The 21,553-nt window shown below is 51.2% G+C and overlaps 1 protein-coding gene across 1 annotated transcript in view; it reads left to right on the top strand.

The window, feature by feature from the left end:
- Agap3 (ArfGAP with GTPase domain, ankyrin repeat and PH domain 3) overlaps positions 1 to 21,553 on the top strand; it is a 51,782-nt gene that overhangs the window by 6,426 nt on the left and 23,803 nt on the right. The window contains 6 exon segments of the mRNA XM_027428436.2: positions 18,395 to 18,453; positions 18,695 to 18,782; positions 19,150 to 19,235; positions 19,319 to 19,460; positions 19,962 to 20,096; positions 20,345 to 20,472. Of these exon segments, the coding sequence (XP_027284237.1) occupies positions 18,395 to 18,453; positions 18,695 to 18,782; positions 19,150 to 19,235; positions 19,319 to 19,460; positions 19,962 to 20,096; positions 20,345 to 20,472 (638 nt within the window).

The raw sequence follows: 21,553 nt of genomic DNA, 5'->3' as shown, positions 1-21,553 counted from the left end.
CTCCCTCTCTCTCTCCCCCTCTCCAGGGTTTCTCTCTGTAGTCCTGGTTGTTCAGGAACTCACTATGTAGACAAGGCTGGCCTCAAACCTGGAGATCTGCCTGCCTCCCAAGCGCTGGGATTAAAGTCTTACACTACCACTGCCCAGCACTAAAAATCTCATTTAATACATGCTTATGAGCTAAAAATAAGTATGTGTTTGTTATAACCAACTGGTAATAGTGCAGGCAGTTTAACCATGGCTGTCCTGCCTTCCTACTGGAAGCTGCTGTCAGGGGCATCTGCCATGCTTCCTTTAGGCTCTTTCTGTGACTCTTTGGTAGATTTTTATATTGCTGGTTTTTATAGTAAAGGTAGAATTTGGGGGTTGGGGTCTGTACACATGTGTGTGTGTGCTCGTGGAGGAAGGTCTGCACTGAATGTTTTCCTCAGTTGTTCTCCCACTTATTTTTGAGACAAGGTCTCACACTGAACCTGGCCTAACTGGTTCAGCTAAACTGACTGACTAGCCAGCAAGTCACAGGGATTCTCCTCCTTGTCTCTCTCCCCAGTGCTGCAATATCAGGCATGTTATCATGTCACCATGCCCAGCTTTTCTTTGCCTTTCTTCCTTCCCTTCCTTTCTCTTTTCTTTTCTTTCTTTCCTCTCTTTCTTTCTTTCTTTTTTTTTTTTTTTTTTTGAGACAGGGTTTCTGTGTAGCTTTGAAACCTCTCTTGGCACTCACTCTGTAGACCAGGCTGGCCTCCAACTCACAGAGATCTTCCTGCCTCTGCCTCCCGAGTGCTGGGATTAAAGGTGTGTGCCACCAACGCCAGCTTTTCTATATGGGTGCTAGGGACTCTTATACTTTGTTTCTTCGTTTGAGACTCAGTGTGGTCCTAGCTGGCCTGGGACTCGCTGTGTGATGGAGAATGGCCTTCACCTGCTGCTTCTCCTGCCTTTTCCTTCCCAAGTGCTCAACATCATGTTGGCTTTACACTTAAAAAAAAAAAAAAAAAAAAAAGATTTATTAGCCAGGCAGTGGTGGCACATACCTTTAATCCCAGCACTTGAGGGGCAGAAGCAGACAGATCTCTGTGTTAAAGGATAACCTTGTCTACAAAACCGGGGATGTTACACAGAGAAACCTAGTCTTGAAGAAAAAAAAAAAAGACTTTTTAAAAAAAATAATTTATTTTTATTTCATTTTATGTTTTTCCTGCGTCTGTGTCTGTGTGTGAAGATGCCAGATCTGCTGGACCTGGAGTTACAGACAGCTGTGAGCTGCCATGTGGGTGCTGGGAATTGAACTCAGGTCCTCTGGAAGAGCAGCTCTTAACCACTGAGCCATCTTTCCAGCCCCCCAAAAGTACTTTATAAGCATGAGTGTTTTGCCTGCAAGTATGAATGTGCACAATGTGTACATGCCTGGTCCCAGTGGAATTGGAGTTATAGATAATTATGAGTTGTCATGTGGGTTCTGGGGTGTGAACCCCAGTCCTCTGCAAGAGCAACAAAAGCTCTTAACCACTGAGCCACCTTGCCAGCTACCCTCTCCCTACCCCTATACTTGGCTTTTGTCTTGTTTTGTGGCAGATGCTGTAGTGGGAGAAGAGGAGCCAGAGGTTGGACTCCTCATAGCGAGAATCATTGTTAAATGGCAACCCCCTGGGCAGGGACTAAGGATACTGGGTCCTTGTCCCTGTTCTGCCCCAGGCTGGCTAGGACAGTTTAGGGAATTTACTCCATGGCTCCGTGCCTATATTTCCAGAGTCATATTTCAGTTGTGTCCACCTAACAACTGTGCCATTACAGTATTTGGAACCATCTCAGGCTTGGCTCTCTGGCCAGGGGTCCCAGCTGCCAACTAGGGGTCTGAGGAAGAGTCCAAGCCGGTACAGAGCCTTCTCTCTTAAGGCTTCTAAGATGTCTCACCTTAGAGGCTACAATGGAATAGAACCTGTGGGAGGAAGGAGAGTTGCTATGCCTCAGTTTACACATGTCTTAGTCTTGGTGTGCTTAGGACGATAGTATCCCGTATGAGCTAGGCTGGAGCCTGGTGCAGAGCCAGCCCGTGTTGATGGTAGCCATTATTCCAGGAGGCTGCAGAACCCTACTGATGGAAGGGCACACTGTTTATTACCTACTTGTACGTCTGTCTGATCGTTTGCTTTGGATGATTTCCCAGATGAAGATGGGAAGATAGAGTCTGTACATTTTCAGGACTTCTGCCACCACTCTGATTGGGGGGAGGGGGGATGGCCTTTTCCCTGCCCGCTTCCCTGGCACATGAGAAAAAAAAACATAAGGGAAAAATTTAAATGACTCCTTGTTTTCACCTGTATTGCTTTGATTATAGCTTATTTCTTTTGCTATTTGATTGATTTTGTTAGTGAGAATCATTAAAGGTTTGTTTGCTTATCAGAGTCCTGGCTTCCATTCCTGCCCCCCCCCCACATGCCTATGCACGCACGCGGGTGTTCATTCTCATTTTATTTAATTCTGTTCCTTTGTGCAGGTTCCTTTGGTTCATTATTCCTGTACCTGTTCACACTTAATCGTAATATTTATTTTTTTCTTAATTGTTTGTTTCCGTTTTCGGGGAGTCAGCCCTTCCTCCACTGCACCCTGGGTTTTCTTGTCAGCAGCATGGCCCACTGTGCTCTAAGCAGGGCTCACTGAGCTGGCACCTGATGTGTTTGAGGCCTGTCCCTGACTATGGTGCTGTCTGCTGGCTTTGATGGACAGGGCTACTCTTTCTTTCCCTCAGCTCCCCACCTTACCAAAGTTGGGGTACCACCCACAGCCCTATCTCGTGATTCTTTTTTTTTTTTTTTTTATTTTTTTTTTTGGTTTTTTTTTTTTTTTTTTTGGTTTTTTCGAGACAGGGTTTCTCTGTGGCTTTGGAGGCTGTCCTGGAACTAGCTCTTGTAGACCAGGCTGGTCTCAAACTCACAGAGATCCACCTGCCTCTGCCTCCCGAGTGCTGGGATTAAAGGCGTGCGCCACCACCGCCCGGCTTATCTGTGATTCTTAATCTGACGACGCAGTAGTGCATCTACCCAACCCAGCTTGGGAATGGGTCAAAGCCAGCTCTGAGACTAGGAGCCAAGATGGAGGGTGCACGGAATGTAGACCCCTCAGGCGCTCCTGCCAGGCAGGGCCTCCAGGCATTTGTGGGGCAGGACTTGTCACTCTTGTTCAGAGGATATTTTCTGTTAAGACACAGTCCTTATTCTGAGGAGACTTGTGGAGATTTGTCTGCTTCCCATGATTCAAAGCCCTGCTGCCTGGCTCTCGTCTCAAGTTTCTTCTTGACTTTCTGCATCGAAAGAAGTAGTCAAAGTCTGTAAGGAGTAGTGCTAAGAACCAGTTTGATGGGATGGCTCCATATATAAAAGCACGGGCTTGAAGGACCTGAGTTCACTCTTCCGACCCACAATGGAAGCCAGTTCCTTAAAGTTGCCCTCTGAGCCCCACCGTGGAGCATACACACACCCACACACACCCCTACACACACACCTACATGCACACACACACACAGAGGCACACAGGCACACACACACAAATAAAAATGATTAGTTGTCAGGTTCAGCCAAGCCTGACAATCCAAGTTTAGTCCCTGGAACCCACATAGTAGAACCAACTTTTGGGAGTTGTCCTCTGATCTCCATGTGTGTGCTGTGACTTGCATGTGCACATGTGCACGCATGTACACTAAATAAATAAATACATGTAAAATAATGGACAAATAAGTAGAACTGCATTCTGGAACCAGACTGAGTAGGTTTGAATGTCATAGCTATTCTTCTGCTCTGCAACTTAGGATGACTCCTTCAGTCTCTGTGTGCTCTGCAAATAAATAAAACATTTCATTCCATCATTCACTTAACTTTTTGCTTTTCAGTTTTAAAGATTTATCTTTTATTTTGTGTGTGTGTGTGTGTGTGTGTGTGTGTAGGCTTGAGTGTATATAAATGGATGTGTGTGTGTGTGTAGGCTTGGGTGTATATAAATGGGTGTGTGTGTGTGTGTGTGTGTGTAGGCTTGGGTGTGTATAAATGGATGTGTGCAATCAGTGTGCAGATATCCATGGAGGCCAGAAGAGGGCATTGAACTCCCTGAAACTTCACATAGTTGAGAGCTGCCTCATGTGAGTATCAGGAACTAAATTTGGGCCTTCTGCAACAATAACAAATGCTCTTATAGCCACTGAGCTATCCCTCTAGCTCCTAACAAATGTTTTTTATTTACTTTTTGTTGGGAAGACAACACAGAGTCTCCCTGCCTATCCCTAGCTGGCCTCAAGCACACAATCCACAGTCATCATGTCTCAGCTAGCTTGGCAAGGGTTTGGGATTACAAACAGGTGCTACTATTCCCAAGCTAATAAATACTCGTTTATTGAGCACTCACCAAATACATGACAAATACATCTACTTAAAAGCATACAGTATACCCAGAAGGATTTTTTTTTAATTTTATTTATTTGTGTATGCACAGTGAACAAGCATGCAGAAATAAGTGAGCAACTTTGGGGACTCGGGTTTTTCTTTCCATCACATGGATCATGGAGATTGAATTCAGGTCATTCTGTTTGGTTGCAAACACTTTCACCTCAACTGAACTATCTTGCCAGCTCCTCCTCCTGCCTCCCCTCCCCCCCTGCAGTGTTTAACTCTGGATATCTTCTGAAAACCTAGAAGTATGACTTTTGTGTGGAATAGTTCTTGTTCCCAGTATGGGATTTCCATGCTTCACACAGAGAGAGAGATGGATGGTGACTCTGCCCTGCTCCTGGAGACTACAAGGTGTGCTGGTCTGGAAGGCCATAGAAGCGTCAGTCAACATCCTGGTCCCTTGTTAGGGTTTCCTGGGGGTGGGTGAATGAAATAAACACCTCACACCATCCTGGAGTTTTAGGCAGGGGCTTTTGTTGTAGGATCTTCTGTTTGTGGTTTGTCCTTAGTTTATGGTGAGAAGTGTCATGGCTCTCAGCAAGCTGGTTCACATACTCTCTTCCTGGAAATGGGGGGAGGCTAAGGAGCTCCTCCAGCCCCTCCCTCAGCTGTGCTTCTTGTGTTGTCTCTCATCCAGTTCCCCCTCCCAGCCACCCTCAGCCTCAGTGACAAAGAACCGAGAGCTACAGCAGTAAGTGTAAGTGCAGCTGCTGTGGCTGACCTCTCTGGTCTCCATGTCTGAACCCAGCAGCCAGCAGGGAGCCTATGGGTGAGTTGGACCCTGTTGTCTTCTGCCATGTGTGACACTCCGGCAAGCTTCCTCCAGTTCAGCTTGGAGAGGCCTGAAGTGATCATCCTGTTCAAAGTTCATTCTCAGCCAGGCAGTGGTAGAGCACGCCTTTGATCCCAGCTCTTGAGAGGCAGAGGCAGGAGGATCTCTGTGAGTTCTGATCTGCAGAGCAAGTTCCAGGACAGCCAGAGCTACACAGAGAAACTCTGTCTTGAAGAAACAAGAACAACAACAAAACCCCAAAACTTCCATTTTTGTCACTGGGAGATGCTGTCCTAAGCCTGTTGAACATATTTGGATCCTCAGCATATCTGGTCCAGAATCTAGAGCCACCTTCCTTGCCAACCTAGCGGCTCAGAAGATTCATGGTGTGTACACTTTTTTGTGTAGGACTTGAACCCTTTGAACCCCTAGAATTCACCAGAGACAGACAGGCCACTGCCCTTTTATGTGTGGGAAATGCTCTCTCTCTGGCAGCCATACCTTTGTCCATGTACATTGGGTTAGACTGAACCTACCACTGTGCTGAATTAGTGTCTCACCCCAAAAGCCACTGTCAGTCTATACACCCAGTCCCTCAACCCTGTCTCCAGCCAGGTGTTGCCTGCCCTGCCTGTCACGCTGACCTGAAGTAGTCATCAGTTAAAAGCCCATTCTTCTCCGCTTTGTCGCAGTTTGGGGGAGATGCTGTCCTGAACTCATTAACACGTTGCCCAGCACATCCTGCTCACTGTAGAGCCTGTACATCCTTGCGTCTGGCAGCCCCTCACCCAGCCTGGTTCACCTCGTCCATCTTTAAACCGTCTCCTCTAATATACAACCTTCCCTACTCTGATAATTTCCAGTGACTTGGAGCAGCTGCTGTCGTGTCATGTGCTTGTGTCTGCTTTACTTGTACTTCCTGATGGAGCCTGCGCCCTGTGGCTGTGGCAGAGCTGCCCAGGCCATTCCCAGGTTCCCTGCCTAGTATACTGCCTGGTGTGGTAGGTGCCTGAACCTCCAAGGAACCTTTCTGATTCCATGTGGGGTCAGAAAAGCCTGTGTCTCCTGAACCTGCTCTTCTGGCATAGTTGACAAGAAGCCTTCTGGGTCAGGGACCAGAACTGCTCTGGAGTAGCAGAGAGGGCTCCTGTGGGGCTCTCCTGGGCCGTGAGCATGCGTGTCCAGGCTACCAGGTCAAGGTTCAGTACATCACTGCTCTCTACGAGCTGGAGTCAGAGGGGCCATTTATGGTGGCATATGTGCTCTGCTGAGGCAGCAAGTTTTCTGACTCATGCCCTCTCAGTCATAAAGTGGGTGTTTTTTGTTTGTTTGGTTGTAGTTTTGTTTTTGAGACAGAGCTTCTCTGTGTAACAGCCCTGGCTTTCTGGAGCTCACTCTGTAGACCAGGCTGGCCTCGAACTCACCGAGATCCACCTGCCTCTGCTTCCCAAGTGCTGGAAATAAAGGTGTGCGCCACCATGCCTGTCCATTCATGAGTCTACCTTAGGCAGGACCAGCTCTGAGGACAGCATGAGGCCATCTCAAGTATATGTATTGGCATCTTCCTTTCTCTGAGCTATGAGACCTTCCCAGTGTCTTGGGCCTGCTGACAGGGATACCTTCCATGGGCTTTGCTGAGCAGTAGACCTTGATGGTGCTTGGGGTTGGGTAAGGAGGAGATTGGATTCTTCTCCAGAGGAGGGGCCTACAATAGGCCAAATTCAGGAGGGTGGGGACAGGATCTCAGGGTGCTTGGTAGAGGATGACTTCCTGGATACTCTGACTGCCCCATCCGTTTCTGCCTGGGAAGCCACAGTGCATGGCTATGGTCTAGGAGGAGGGTACCATGGGGAGAAACTGAGGGCTGGCAGAGGTGCCATCTAGACATGGGGACAACAATGTCACAGCCTTTTCTTTCAAGGTGCCCCAAACTTGATCAACAATGTAATCTATTTCTGTGACAAGCTAGAATGCAAGTGGTGGGCCAGGCACCCAGGGTGGAAGTGGGCGTGGAAGTGTGTGAGGACTCTTCCATGGCTTTAAGTAGGGGGCGGGCAGGTGTGAGTGTGTGAGGACTCTTCCATGGCTTTAAGTAGGGGGTGGGCAGGTGTGTGTGAGGACTCTTCCATGGCTTTAAGTAGGGGGCAGGCAGGTGTGAGTGTGTGTGTTGAGGACTCTTCCATGGCTTTAAGTAGGGGGTGGGCAGGTGTGAGTGTGTGTGTTGAGGACTCTTCCATGGCTTTAAGTAGGGGGTGGGCAGGTGTGAGTGTGTGTGTTGAGGACTCTTCCATGGCTTTAAGTGGGGGTGGGCAGGTGTGAGTGTGTGAGGACTCTTCCATGGCTTTAAGTAGGGGGTGGGCAGGTGTGTGTTGAGGACTCTTCCATGGCTTTAAGTAGGGGGCAGGCAGGTGTGAGTGTGTGAGGACTCTTCCATGGCTTTAAGTAGGGGGCGGGCAGGTGTGAGTGTGTGAGGACTCTTCCATGGCTTTAAGTAGGGGGCGGGCAGGTGTGAGTGTGTGAGGACTCTTCCATGGCTTTAAGTAGGGGGCGGGCAGGTGTGAGTGTGTGTGTTGAGGACTCTTCCATGGCTTTAAGTAGGGGGTGGGCAGGTGTGAGTGTGTGTGTTGAGGACTCTTCCATGGCTTTAACTAGGGGGTGGGCAGGTGTGAGTGTGTGAGGACTCTTCCATGGCTTTAAGTAGGGGGCAGGCAGGTGTGAGTGTGTGAGGACTCTTCCATGGCTTTAAGTAGGAGACGGGCAGGTGTGCCTGTGTATGTTGGTAAGCTAGCATCAAAGAAAAATTGCTTTCAGAAAGCAAAGTCTCTTGTTTTAGCAGAATCCCGAGTGCACTGGAAAAAGGTGCTGCCTAGAGGCCGTGGGGCAAGGGTGGCTGAGCAGATGCTGGTGGGTGCAGCACTAGCCTGCTGCCTTGACAAGCACTGCCAGACACAATTTTACGGGAGTAATGATTTTATTATGAAAATTGCTGCCTTACTGTTTTTAAACCACGCAAACGGGCCACCCCTCACTCCAGCAGTTCTTGTGTTTGTGACAGCTCTTGCTGTGGGTGATGAGGAGCTGCAGGATTCTGAGTTGGGGCTGCAGGACCAGCTCTCTAATCTCGTGTAGAAAAGCAATGAGAGAGGGACTTTGGTCTGACATTTGTAGTGGCCCAGATACTGCCCCACACATCTGTTATTCTAACAGTGTAAGTTTTGAACCATGCTTACAAGGTATTATTGATTCCATTTTTCAGGTGGGGAAACTGAGGTATGGAGAAGTTTAAAAATGCCCTAGGCTACTTGGTCATCATTGTAGAACATTTGAAGCAGTAGGGGAGTAGCAACCAGTTTCTGTGCCAAGAGCTCATCTCTCATCCTGTGTTAGTAAGCTAGGTTGTAGGGGGATACTTCCACACCCTGGGAGGAAACTGTATGTAGCCCTTCCCCCATGCATTAGTGTACCTTGTGGCCCTTCCCTGTGTCTGTAGTCATGCTGGGTGTTAGTGGAGAGACTGCCTCTCCCTTTCCCTACAAATACCCAAATACCGCTCTTGTGTGGTGGATGGCTGGTGGTAGTGTTCACATGTTCTAATCCATTACAAGCCTATCAGTATAATTACATGTCTCATCACACAGTGTGCATGTACTGGATAAGTAGCTAACATGCTCCCTTCTGCAGAGAGCTCCTGCAAGTTGTTAAAAAATAGATTTGAAAAACCCAAGAGAAAAGCAGGCAAAAAAAAAAAAAAAAAAATAGGACGAGAGAAACAAGAAAAAGAGACTCATGTGGTCAGTCACCATGAAAAGATGCTTTTCTAGCAGTCAGAGAAACACACAGCCAGGAGCCAGGAGCTACTGCATGCCCTAAATGCAGAGTAGAGCCCGAAAATTCTGCGTGCACGCGCGCGCGTGTGTGTGTGTGTGTGTGTGTGTGTGTGTGTGAGAGAGAGAGAGAGAGAGAGAGAGAGAGAGAGAGAGAGAGAAGCTGGGGATGACCTTGAGCTGACTCTCCTGTCTCACATCTCCCAAACACTATGACTTTAAGTGTATACCATCATGGTAGGTTTAGGGTGTGCTAGGAATTGAACTCGGTCTTTGTGCATCTAGACAAACGTTCTGCTAGCTAAGGTCTAACTTCACTTGCAAACCCTCCACTTTTGAAATGGGGTCTCTATTATGTAGCCCTGGCTGGCCTGAAACTTAAACCCGTTCAGAGACTGAGAGTAGTTAGTTCAGTGGTAGAGTCCTTGTCCAGAACACACAAGGCTCTAGGTCAGTGGTTCTCAACCTTCCTAATACGGTTCCTCATGTTGTGGTGATGCCCAACCATAAAATCGTTTTGTTGCTGTTTCATGACTCTAATTTTGCTACTGTCATGAGCCATGTAAATATCTATTTCCTGATGGTCCTAGGGAGCCGCTATGAAAGGGTCTTTGACCCCCCCAAAAGTGTTGAGAACCCCTGTTCCCTGTTCTAGGCTTAGTCCCCACTGCTGGGAGGGGAAAAGTAACAGAAACCCATTCAGCTAAGTGAAGCAGAATTCTATTTGTTTGTTTGTTTGTTTCAGTTTTTTGAGGTGAGGTTTCTCTGTGTAACAGCTCTGACTGTCCTGAAACTTGCTTTGTAGACCAGGGTGGCCTCAAACTCACAGAAATCCTCCTGCCGCTGCCTCCCAAGTGCTGGGATTAAAGGTGTGTGCCACTACCACCTGGCTGTGAAACAGAATTTTAATTCATAGAACTTAGCCTTTTTTTGTTTGTTTGCTTGGTTGCCTTAAAAAAAAAAAAAGAAGGAAGGAAGGAAGGAAAGAAAGACAGACAGACAGACAGACAGACAGACAGACAGACAGACAGACAGACAGACAGTTTCACTCTAGTAGCCTGGCTCCGTATTCATGGCAATCCTGCTTCAGCCCAGCATCCTCAGTGCTAGGACTGCAAGCGTGAGCCCCCCCCCCCCCAAATCTGGCTGTTTTGTGTTCAGTTTTGAAAGAAGAGACCATTACACACATACACAGACACACAAGAGGGCTGGAGACGTGGCTCAGAGGTTAAGAGCCCTGGCTGCTGCTCTACCAGAGGTCCTGAGTTCAGTTCCCAGCAATCACATGGTGGCTCACAACCATCTGTAATGAGATCTGGTGCCCCCTTCTGGCCTGCAGGCATACATGCAGACAGAACACTGTATACATAATAAATAAATAAATCTTTAGACACACACACACACACACACACACACACACACACACACACACACACACACACGCATGCACGCACACACACACAGGCTGTGGTGGCACATGCCTTTAGTCCTAGCACTCAGGAGGCAAAGGCAGGTGGATCTCTGTGAGTTTGAGGCCAGCCTGGTCTACAGAGCAAGTGCCAGGACAGCCAGTACTACACAGAAGTCTCAAAAAACAAAACAGTTCCCCTTCCCCCTACACACACGAGAAGGAAGGAAGGAAAGAAAGAACAGAATAGGTCAGGGGTCTGCTCCCCTCACCCCCCCCCCCAGTGTTAGCTAGGGGAGGGCAGTGCTAAGAGCATTCCCAGGGCCTTAAAAGCCCACCCTAGCTGGCAAAATCTCAGCCGGGCGGTGGTGGCGCACACCTTTAATCCCAGCACTCAGGAGGCAGAGGTAGACAGATCTCTGTGAGTTCGAGACCAGCCTGGTCCACAAGAGCTAGTTCCAGGACAGCCTCCAAAGCCACAGGAAACCCTGTCCCAAAAAACCAATAAATAAATAAGTCACAAAATCTCACGTAACAGCCTTGGGAGATACATATTCAGTATATATATAGTCAGAAGCCTGAGGCTTGACCGTGGGCCTGGTCTGGGCTCTATCACATACAGGCCGTGTAACCTTGGGCGGGGCACTTCTCTTCTCTGAGCATCACAGTCACCACCTCCAAAAAACTAAGCTGATATCCTGGCTTGGTGAAGGGGACTGGAAACCTCCTAAAAGCCACCCAGCATAGAGTTTTTTCTTTAGGATCCTTATTTTATAGTTTCCTTGGGCAAAGAATCATATCAAATTACCATGAGCCAGATAGCAATTTATTGTCTTCTTTCAGTAATGCAAAAGTCTGATGAAATTAGGACACCTTGAGAGCCACACTGCTTCTGAAGGTACTAGGAACATATCTGTCACAAGCTTCTCCTTGGCTTATAGATAGATGGCCATCCTCTTCTTGTGTCTCTGTGGCCTGGCATGGTCTCAACTCACTATAGCTGAGAGTGATCTTGAACTTATCATCTTGCCTTCTGCGTACCGGGATTATAGGTGTGCTTCAAGTGGCTGGCTTAGGCTATGCTGGGGATCAATATGTTTGTGTATATTAAAGAAAAGCACTCTTAGCTGGGCAACATCTCTACCCCATTGTCTCTCTTTATATTAGCATCCCCCTGCCTGGTTAGGACAAGTGTCCCCTTTTTATAAGGACACTGGGGTCAGGGTCAGATGCCCACTCGACTCTCGTCTGACCCCATCATCTTAAGTAACCACATGTGCAGCAACCGTTTTCACAGGTTATGTCTGAGATCTAGAGGTAGGGCCTCAAATTTCCAGGGTCCCCAGCTAGGACAGCTAAAGTAAAGGTAGTGGGGACCTGCCTAGGCTTGAGTGCCCTGGCAGATGTGAAACTGCAGGCCTTGGGTGCATTTCTACTTAGCCGGCTAGGCATCTGGCTAGTTTTAATCACCCATCTCTCACGACCCTTTCTCACCCAGGGGCCCTGCACCTCTTACTGCTCACCTGCTGCCCACCAGGCCCCAAGACTCCATCATTGCTCTGTGAATTCGTGAGCTGGGAAGGTGGGATTTTTCCCTGTTTTATGCACCAAATCCTAGGTTCAGCAAGGTTTTGATGAAGCTAGGTGGTCACACAGCTAGTAGGTCATATAGTAGCTGCTTTTTGTGTTGCTGTTTACAAGTACATGCCAAAAAGCAACTTCAAGAAGGAAAGGTCCATCTTGGTTTACAGTTTGAGTATACTGTCATCGTAGAGGGGAAACGTCAGGCAGCTGGCCACACTGCAGCTGAAGTCAAGAAACAAGGAGAGAGGACTGCTGGTGGTAAACCCCTTTCTCTCTGTTCAGTCCAGGACTCAACTTATGGAATGGTGGCACCCATACTTAGGGTGTGTGTCTTTCCACCCCAGCTAATCCAACCTAGAAACTTCCTCACAGGCATGCTCAGAACTTAGACTTCTGGGTGATTTTACGTTCTGTCACGTTGATAATATCAATCCATTATGGTGCTGGAGGTTGGGTTTGACCCAGGTTGTACTCCTCTGCTTTGGGCTTGTGTGGATTATGCTACTTGTGATTTACTGTCTCAGCAGACTGTCCCCACCAGGAACTGTCTCTCTGAGGCCCATCTCCTTCTCCTTAAGGAAAAGCCTGGTACATAATTCTTGTGGAGTTCCGCTGGGAAGCAAAAAGCACATGAAATCTGAGAGTGGAGTGAGTTAGATGATGTTGTCAGGGTGGCTGAGACCCCAGTGACCAAAAGGACCAGGGTTGGGTACCGTTTAGTGCAGTGGAGGTGAGATCAGCACGTCCAGGGCACAAGCACATGGGTGGAGCGCAGGGTGTCATGGACTGCGAGGCTTTGCTGGCAGTGATAAGGTCATGGTTTCAAAGGTCATGAAGACCTCCAGTAGGTGTGGATGTACATGCCGGTGTGGTGGCAGATGGTGTAAGGAAACCATTAGGAAGTTGAGGGGTGGCATACCTGGGCTGCTGGACAGAAGGAACCCCTTGTGGAGCGCGTGCTAATAGAAGGGCCAGGATCAGAGTGGAAGTGGTGGGAATGGGCACTGAGTGCTCTTGTATCTTTGGCTTGAGCATCTAGGGGCAGGTGTTCTGCCATTTCCCCCTGGGCAGAAGCAATTTGAAGGTGGAATTTTGGGGTGAGTTGTTGCTGCAGTTTGTAAGAAGGCAGTGTCCCCAACCCAAGGACTCTTTCTCTTGATTCGCCGACACATGAGTTGTCCCCATCCTGGGGGGCAGGGGTGAGGTGACCTGAGCGTGGCCAGCCCAAGGGCTCTGCTGCTAACATGCCTGCTTTAGGAAGATGCTCTGCTGCCACCTTGTGGCCAAAAAGAACCTGGCTGGTCTTGAAGGCTCTGGGACACACAGCCACACCTAGACACCTTATCCATTCTTTGGGAAGCCAGGTGCAAGTTTTGGTCTCTAAGCAGAAGCTGATCCTTCCTGTGTCTTGTAGAATGACAGCCACTAGTTTCTTGTGGGTTGTGTAGGCTGTGGCAGTCACTGTGCTTATCAGTGCATCATCAGCAGGCACTAGGTGGCTGGAGACTAGGTGGAGGCCCTTCTACCTAGGGACTTCTCTGTGCCCAGACACCTCATGCAGGGGGCTTGATGCCAGGCTGGACAGGGCCAGGGGGCTGCTCAATGCCTTCTGCACACTGTGGCATCCTTCAAAAACTTCCAAAGGAGCCACTCAGCCCCTGTGGTATAGATATAGCCTAGTCTTTAAGAGAGCTCCAAGAAACAGCTGCCCTGAGGGAGTGCTGGTTTTGTGGGGTTTTGGTTCTGTTTGGACAGTTCCAGCACAGAGCTTTCAATGCCAGCATTATTATTCTTTGTCGGTAATTGATATGTGAAGCAGAGCTGTGACTGTCACGTGCCTTTGGAGCAGGTGTTGAGTATACAGACGTGGCTGGAACCTGTCTCTCCCAGCTCTTCTCCCACTGCTAAGCAACCCATCCACTAGGCACCTTGTTCTCTGTCCCCCTCAGTCCTCAAACACTGGCTCCTCCTCAGCTACTGTCCTGTGCCTCCATTTTCAAGGGAGGGGAGTGTGCTGTAATGAGCAGTCCTATTCTCTTGTTGAAGGATAGTTCCTGTGAGTGAGAGATAGAACAGGTAGGGAACTCTTTTGTTTTGTTTTGTTTTGGAGACAGGGTTTCTCTGTGTAACTTTGGAGCCTATCCTGGCACTTGCTCTGGAGACCAGGTTGGCCTCGAACTCACAGAGATCCACCTGCCTCTGCCTCCCGAGTGCCACCAATGCAGGGAACTCTTTAGTTAGGGTTTCTGTTACTGTGATAAACATCATGACCATAAACAAGTTGGGAGAAGGCTTACTTTGCTTACACTTCCACATCACAGTCCATCATTGAAGGAAGTCAGGGCAGGAGCTAAAGCAGGGCACATGAAGGAACACTGCTTATTGGCCTGCTCCTCATGGCTTGTTCAGCCCACTTTCTTATAGCACCCAGGACTACCTGCCCAGGGCTGGCACCACCCACAGCAGGTGGAGCCCTGTCTTATGGAGGCATTTTCTCAGTCAGGATTCCCTCTTCCACCCTCTTCCACTGGGTCTGGTGGTTCACACCTTTAATCCCAGTACTTGGAAGGTAGAGGCAGGAGGATCTCTTGGTTCCAGGCCAGCTAAAGTGAGTTCCAGGACAGTCAAGGTAACAAAGAGAAACCCTGTCTCAAAGAACTAAAAGAAAAAAAGGATTTCCTCTTCCCAGATATGTCTAGGTTGGTGTCAAATTGACAAAACCAATCCACACAGGAAATTAAAGTAAAAAGATTGTATACTTCTGATCTGTAGCTCAGGAAGGTTGGCCAACGTAACATTAGGAAGTGTGAGTCAAGAGGGCTGGAGTTGTCTGTGTCCCTGGACCTGCCTGAGGTCCTGGGAAAGGCTCCTCTGTGGAACCACCTATTACATCTATTGCTAGGAATAGGGAAGCAACCATCCTCTCCACTCTTAATAATCCTCTCCAGTCCCACAAGAATTTAAAATGATTCTCCCCAGAGATCCAGCCCAGGACTTGAAAGTTTCCACCTCTCCTTTTTAGGAGTACCTTGATTGGAGAGGCCCTAGGCATTCCCATAGCCCCAGCCCCCTCAGGAATGTGCTGCTCTCTTTCATCTGCTAGTTCTCACTGGGACCATGGGATTCTGAAACTGGATGGGATTTGGAGTTGGGCTGGGCTGGGTGGAGCCAACAGGGAGGATGATCAGTTTCCAGGGACACTCAATGAAGCACTAACAGAAACTGGTTTCTCCCGATCTGTTGCTGAGGCCAGTGGTTGTCCTCTGGATGATGGGAGCTGGCTGTCTGGGCCAGGAGACTCGGGGTGATAGTGCAGTGTCCATCATATGCGGAGTTTTGCCCCATCCTGGAGTGAACCTGAATTTTCTGGGTATTTTCTGAGGTGCAGCACACACTCCTGATGCTAAAAAGACATTGGAATTAGGGCTGTTTTAGTTTACAGTGTCAGCTCAGGCAGGTGAGTACCACAAATTCTCACTGCTATCACCTGGACCTTGCCAGGCAACAGGGGGCTCAGAAGTTACTCCCCGGCACGGAGATTTTTTACTTTTGGCTTTTCCTGCTGCCCTTTGGTCTAGTCCAAGCCAAACTGTATCTTCTTGAATTTTATAATCTCAAAATAGAAAGACTTCCTCAGTTATCAACAGCAGTGGCTGTAGCACCAAGCATCCCTCACTCAGCCTTATGAAAACTGAGATGTGTGGTGGTCACTTTGCTAAGTTCTCCAGTACAGAGAGAAGCCTGAAGCCTAGAGGTGGCGTAAGATTTGCTTGTCTCCTGGCGCAGACTTGTAACTTCTAAGGAATCTGGCTGGTCCTGGGGTCCTTGATCTTGGTCTTTTCGCTTTGGAGAAAGAGAAAATGGCTCACTTTTGTGAAAAACGGTGCTTTGTGTGGGGTGTGCTTGGGGACTGTTATTTATTTGGCCTGCTCTTAATGACAGCTCCTCACCTACCTGCCCAGTTTTAGGAGGAGCCCTGGCTGGAATTTCCTGTTTTCTGAGGGCTCCCAGGGGCTGCCCTAGCAGGCCGGCTGCCCCGAGCCCGCCCGCCGTTCCTGGGTGTTCCAGGCCAGACTTGCCGCCTCTCCTGGTTAGGCTGGCTCCAGGCCCTTCCAGGTCTGGGCTTGCAGGCTTGAGGTGGAGGAGTTGAGTTGGCCCGCTCCAGGTGCCCAGAGGCCGGAGGTCCGTGCGCCCTGGCCGCGGCTCCGGCCCGGGCCCAGCCCCGCGTCCCTTGCCATGGGCCTGGCCTTCGCCTGTGGGCCCTGAGCATGGAGCGGGGCTGGCCGCCCGGGGAGAGCTGCAGCGGGGAGCGGCCCGCCGTCTGCCGCCGCGCCCTCAGCGTCTGCGACTCGCTGGACCTGCACAGCGCCCCGGCCGACCGGACCGCCGCCGCCCTGCAGGCCGCCCTGTGCGCCGCGCACGAACAGCCTGCGCGGCCGCGGAGCGTGTGCTCCGGGACTCCGGGGTCGGCGCCCTCCAGCACGCGTGGCCTGCTGCTCGGCCTCCTGCGCCCTCGCCACGGCCGTCGGGCCCTGCGCCCTCGCCACGGCCTGGCTCGCCGGCGCCCAGCCCGAGCCCAGCCCCGCGCCCGCCCGGCGCAGCCACGGTCCCGGGGAGCGGGCGTCCAGGCCACGGCCCACCAGCATGACGTTCCTGGAGGTGAACCGTCTGGAGCTGGGGGCGACGGAGGCGCCCTGCGCGGGGCTTGGCCGCACGGGAAGCTCGGGCTTCCTGCGGGGCGCGTCGCTGTGGAGTAGCCAGCGCTGGCAGGTGTTCCGCGGTGGAGGCGGGCGCGCTGCGGAGAGTCCCCGGCGCGGCCTCTCTGCGCTCAGGAAGAGCTTCAGCTTCCGTCTGCGCCGCGGCCAGGAGATTCGGCGCTCCGAGTCGGGGCTGCTTGCCCGGCCGCCCCGCGCGCGCACCCGCAGCGACGGCGACGCCAGCTCACTGGGTACCTTCCCCAGCCGCCGAGACCTGCTGGGCGCCGACGCCCAGTGCGCGCCGGCCGAGCCTGGCCGCCCCCGCACCGCCGCCAGCCTCTGGAAGCTGCTCACCAGCCGCTTCCGCAGGAGGGAGCCTGCACCCGCGGCGCCACTGTGGAGCCGCCGGGCAGCCCCGGCTCCGGGACTCCTGGGCGCTTCGAGGGGTAAGGGGGAACGCGCTGCGCCGTGATAGCCTCTCTGGTTGGAGTCTGGCCGAAAGCAGTTTGTGTGAGAAACGGTTTGAACCTACCTGGTAGAGAGACTGGTGGGTGCTCATTGCGTGGAATAGCTGGGTCTGACCCAAGTTCCCTCGCCGCCCAGTTGGTGTGTTTATCGTTGTTGGAAGTGTCCAGGGGAGATAGCAGTGGCAGAGAATTCCAGGCAATGACACTGTCCGTAGCATCTTGGCGTGGTGTTTCTAGGAGACCTGAAGGACCTGGGTTACAGTGCCATCCTTTTTCTATACGATGGATACAGTACAGCGTGGCTGCTCAGGAAAGGCGTTCTAGGCTGGACTGGGGAGTTTCCTAACTGGGAGCTGGGACCTCTCTAGCTGCCTCTGCAACCGAGGTCAGGGACGGATTGTGGACTTGAATGAGATAGTGCTGTGAAACATCTGTGGGCCGGGCCAGTGAGTGGGAGCTGGGCAGGACAGCAAGCACTGCCCAGACAAAGTCTAGCCCAGGCCATCTAGAGCTTGCTGGGGGATAGATGAGCACTGGCTGTCAGGACAGGGGCACCGAGTCGCAAGAGGCTTTCCTTCCCAAGGACCTTGTCTGAGTCTAGGGGGCAGGTGATGCTGGGTGTGGTTTAATGAGAAGTAGGGAGGGGGCTGCTCTCCTGCAGGGTCGGCGGGGAAGCCCTGGCAGGCCTGGTACATGTGCCTCATTGGACCTGCCTTTACAGCACAGGGCCAGGTGAGGCTCCTCCCTCTTCGCCCTGGCTCAGGAATGTGGTAGGTGGCCCCACCCTGCCAAGGGTGAGCTGTTCCTACTCGCAGGAAGGAGACTGGTCCCCCTTGCCAGGGCCCTGCCTATTTTGGGTCTGGTCTGAGACCTGTTAGAGTAGCCTCACACCTGGGTGCGAGGCATCCAGGCACCAAGCCAGGTGAGCTCATGTGGATTCTATGCCCTGACGGACCATGAAGAGGAGGATGAGGAGGGGCAGCAGACCCAGTGTAGGAAGATGAGCCTCAGCTCACAGCCCTGCCCTGAAGACTGTCTTTGCTCTGTTCCCTAGGGAGTTAGGGTAAGGGTCAAGGTCCCATGGAGGGCAGTAATCTCCTCTGGCCCTGACTGAAAGAGGGGTATTGTGTGTGGCAGTGTTGAAGGATAGGGCAGGAGTGTGTGTACCACTGTGGCCCTGATGGAATGGCTCTGTCTTTGCAGACTCATTTGTGAACAGCCAGGAGTGGACCTTGAGCCGCTCCGTGCCGGAGCTTAAAGTGGTGAGTGGGGCCATGGGAGGCCCAGAGGCCCTGTGGCTGGGTGGGCCAGTCTTTATTTAGGTTGTGGGTCTGGACATTGGTTCTCTTGGCTTCCACTCCTTGCTCTGTTGGCTTGCTTCCTCCTACCCTGGTGTTTTCTAGGCCTTTCCAACCTGCACGCTCCTTCCTCGTACGAGTACGCCGCAGTCTCACCTTTCCCTTGTGCCTTCTGACCACCGATTTACCCATTCCTCTTCTGCAGGGCATAGTGGGGAACCTGTCTAGTGGGAAATCAGCCTTGGTACACCGATACCTGACAGGGACCTACGTTCAAGAAGAGTCCCCTGAAGGTGAGCATCACAGGCTAAGCCATAGATTGCCTCTTCCTCCACATTGTGTCTATGTGGAGCTCATTCCTCCCCTGGCCCACCCTCTTCTCTTCTCCCCAGGAACCCAGGGCTTCAAGTGCACGTGCACACACAGACACAGAGAGACAGACAGACACACACAGAGAGACAGACAGACAGACAGACAGACACACACACACACACACACACACACACACACACCATTCTCCTTCCCCACATTTGGTTCTCTTCTCCTCAGGAACCCAGGGCTTTTACACACACACACACACATACACACACACACACACACACACACACACGCACACACACCCTTTACCTTCATTGGGTCCTGACCTCTGTTCTGTCCTAGGGGGTCGATTTAAAAAGGAGATTGTGGTGGATGGCCAAAGCTACCTGCTGCTGATCAGAGATGAAGGAGGCCCCCCTGAGCTCCAGGTGATACTCTTATTAACATGCCTGCATAGTAGTACCCAAGTTCACCAGGGCCAGTGGGGTGCTGACTCTGCTTATCTCCCCAGTTTGCTGCCTGGGTGGATGCAGTGGTGTTTGTGTTCAGCCTGGAGGATGAAATCAGCTTCCAGACGGTGTACAACTACTTCCTGCGCCTCTGCAGCTTCCGAAATGCCAGCGAGGTGCCCATGGTGCTGGTGGGCACACAGGGTGAGGCAGGGCATGCCGCATGGCGGGGTATGGTGGAGGATCAGTGGAGTCTCCATAAATAGGCTGTGAGCCCCAAGCTCCCACTCTCTGCTAAACAGTGACAAACCCAAGGTCCTTCATTTGTTTTTCTCTGGATGATTTGGAAATCTGTGTGATTATTGTGTCCATAGTTTTTGCTGTTATTATTGATTTATGAACCAAGGTCTCACTCTGTAGCCCAGGCTGACCTTGAATTTACAGTTCTCTTGGCTTCCCAAATGTGGAATTGTAGGCATATGCTGTAACACTGGGCTATGACCACATCTGTTCTCATTGAATGATCAAGGACTCATGAAGTTACTGGTTTGTTTTCACTCAAAAAGGCATTAGAAGAATGAAACAAGGTCCAGGCACCTGCGTTGTCTGTGCTCTGTGTGCCCCACTTGGGCGTCTGCCTGCCCATCAGTGCATAACCCTCTGTTGCTTCTCCGCCAGCTGAGTGATTCCCCCATTTTCCAACAGATGCCATCAGTGCCGCCAATCCCCGGGTCATTGATGACAGCAGGGCCCGCAAGCTGTCCACAGACCTGAAACGCTGCACGTACTATGAGACATGTGCGACCTATGGGCTCAATGTGGAACGAGTCTTCCAGGACGGTAACTCAGGGCCCCAGAGCTGGGCGCAGGGTGGCCCTGTGGCAAGCAATTAATGCTACATGTGTTTGGGGAGCTGGCGAGCTGGGAACGAGTCTTCCAGGATGGTAACTCAGGACCCCAGAGCTGGGCGCAGGGTGGCTCTGTGGCAAGCAATTAATTAATGCTACATGTGTTTGGGGAGCTGGCGAGCTGGGCTTTCAACCCCTCTCTCCAGCAAGTGGAAGAATTGACTTTGCTATTCCCTGCAGTGGCCCAGAAAGTAGTAGCCTTGCGGAAGAAGCAGCAGCTGGCCATTGGGCCCTGCAAGTCCCTGCCCAACTCACCCAGCCACTCGGCCGTGTCTGCTGCCTCCATCCCGGCTGTGCACATCAATCAGGTGCGGCCACGTCCCTGTACTCCCTGCCTTTCTTGTCTGTTCCCAGCTCCTCTGCTTCATCCTCACCCTTGCTCATCTCCTGGCCTTGCTTGTGGCTCCAGTTCTGTGTGGACTGCATGGTTGGCCTTGGTCTGGTCTTTTCCTGTGGTGACTGCCTCTTGTCCCAGTTTCTATGCTATTCACTCCCCTGTCTTTCCTCCCAACTACTTTGGCCACGACATCACAAACACATGCCCTAATGAACGCCATTTAAATGGTCTCCTAAGCTACTGCTTAAGGAAACCTTACTTAGCAGGCACAGAAAGAAAGGAAAGTTCTGGTGTGCTCACCACTCCCCTTGGTAAGGCAGGCCTGACCCTGTCTTCTCTAGTGGACAAACACTTCCACTTGGTTGCAGGTGTAGTGCCTTCTTCCCAGAGAGGAGGAAGTGGCTGACAGCCCCAAGCCCAGGAGGCACCAAGGCTGGCCCTCTGTGCCCTGTGGCAGTGTTTTTATACTAGAAGAGCAGCACATTCTCATGAGGGTGTTCAGATTTCAGCTCCACTCGGAATGTGCCGATTCTGAGCCAGTTCCTGCCATTGCATGTCCTGTCATACCATTTGGACACTTGTCTGTATCTGGGCCTATTTTTGTATTAGTGTTTGACCCTTGACATGTGGGCCAGTGCTTGGTTCCATAGCTGCGTACCCTGCCTGCTCTGCTTCACTGCTGCAAGCCCAGAGTCATCCACAGTGGTTAGTGATCAGCGACTATGCTTTCCAGTGGTAGCTTGGCTCCAGTGCCAGGACCCTTCTTAGGACTTGTGAGAAGGCACAAAGATTCTTAATATGCCATTCCTCAAAGGAAAGAGGAGGGAGGAGGGGGTAAGGAGAGGGCATAGGAGAATGTCTTTGTATCTTTAAGTGGTACACCTACCTCACACCCTGCTTCTTTGCAGTGGGCCTGCCCTTGGGAGGCTGCTGAGGGCAGGGGTGTATTCAGGCCCTGGTCAGTTTACTGTTGGAGATAGGGCCTGGCACTCTAGCACCGCCTCTCTGGTCCTGAGAAGACACTTCCTTGTACTCTGTCTCCATCCTATAAA

The sequence above is a fragment of the Cricetulus griseus genome, chromosome 8 (assembly GCF_003668045.3).
Source record: "Cricetulus griseus strain 17A/GY chromosome 8, alternate assembly CriGri-PICRH-1.0, whole genome shotgun sequence".
NCBI classification, from domain to species: domain Eukaryota; kingdom Metazoa; phylum Chordata; class Mammalia; order Rodentia; family Cricetidae; genus Cricetulus; species Cricetulus griseus.
The sequence above is the reverse complement of the archived record's forward strand: the minus strand, read 5'-3'. Positions and strand labels throughout refer to the sequence as shown.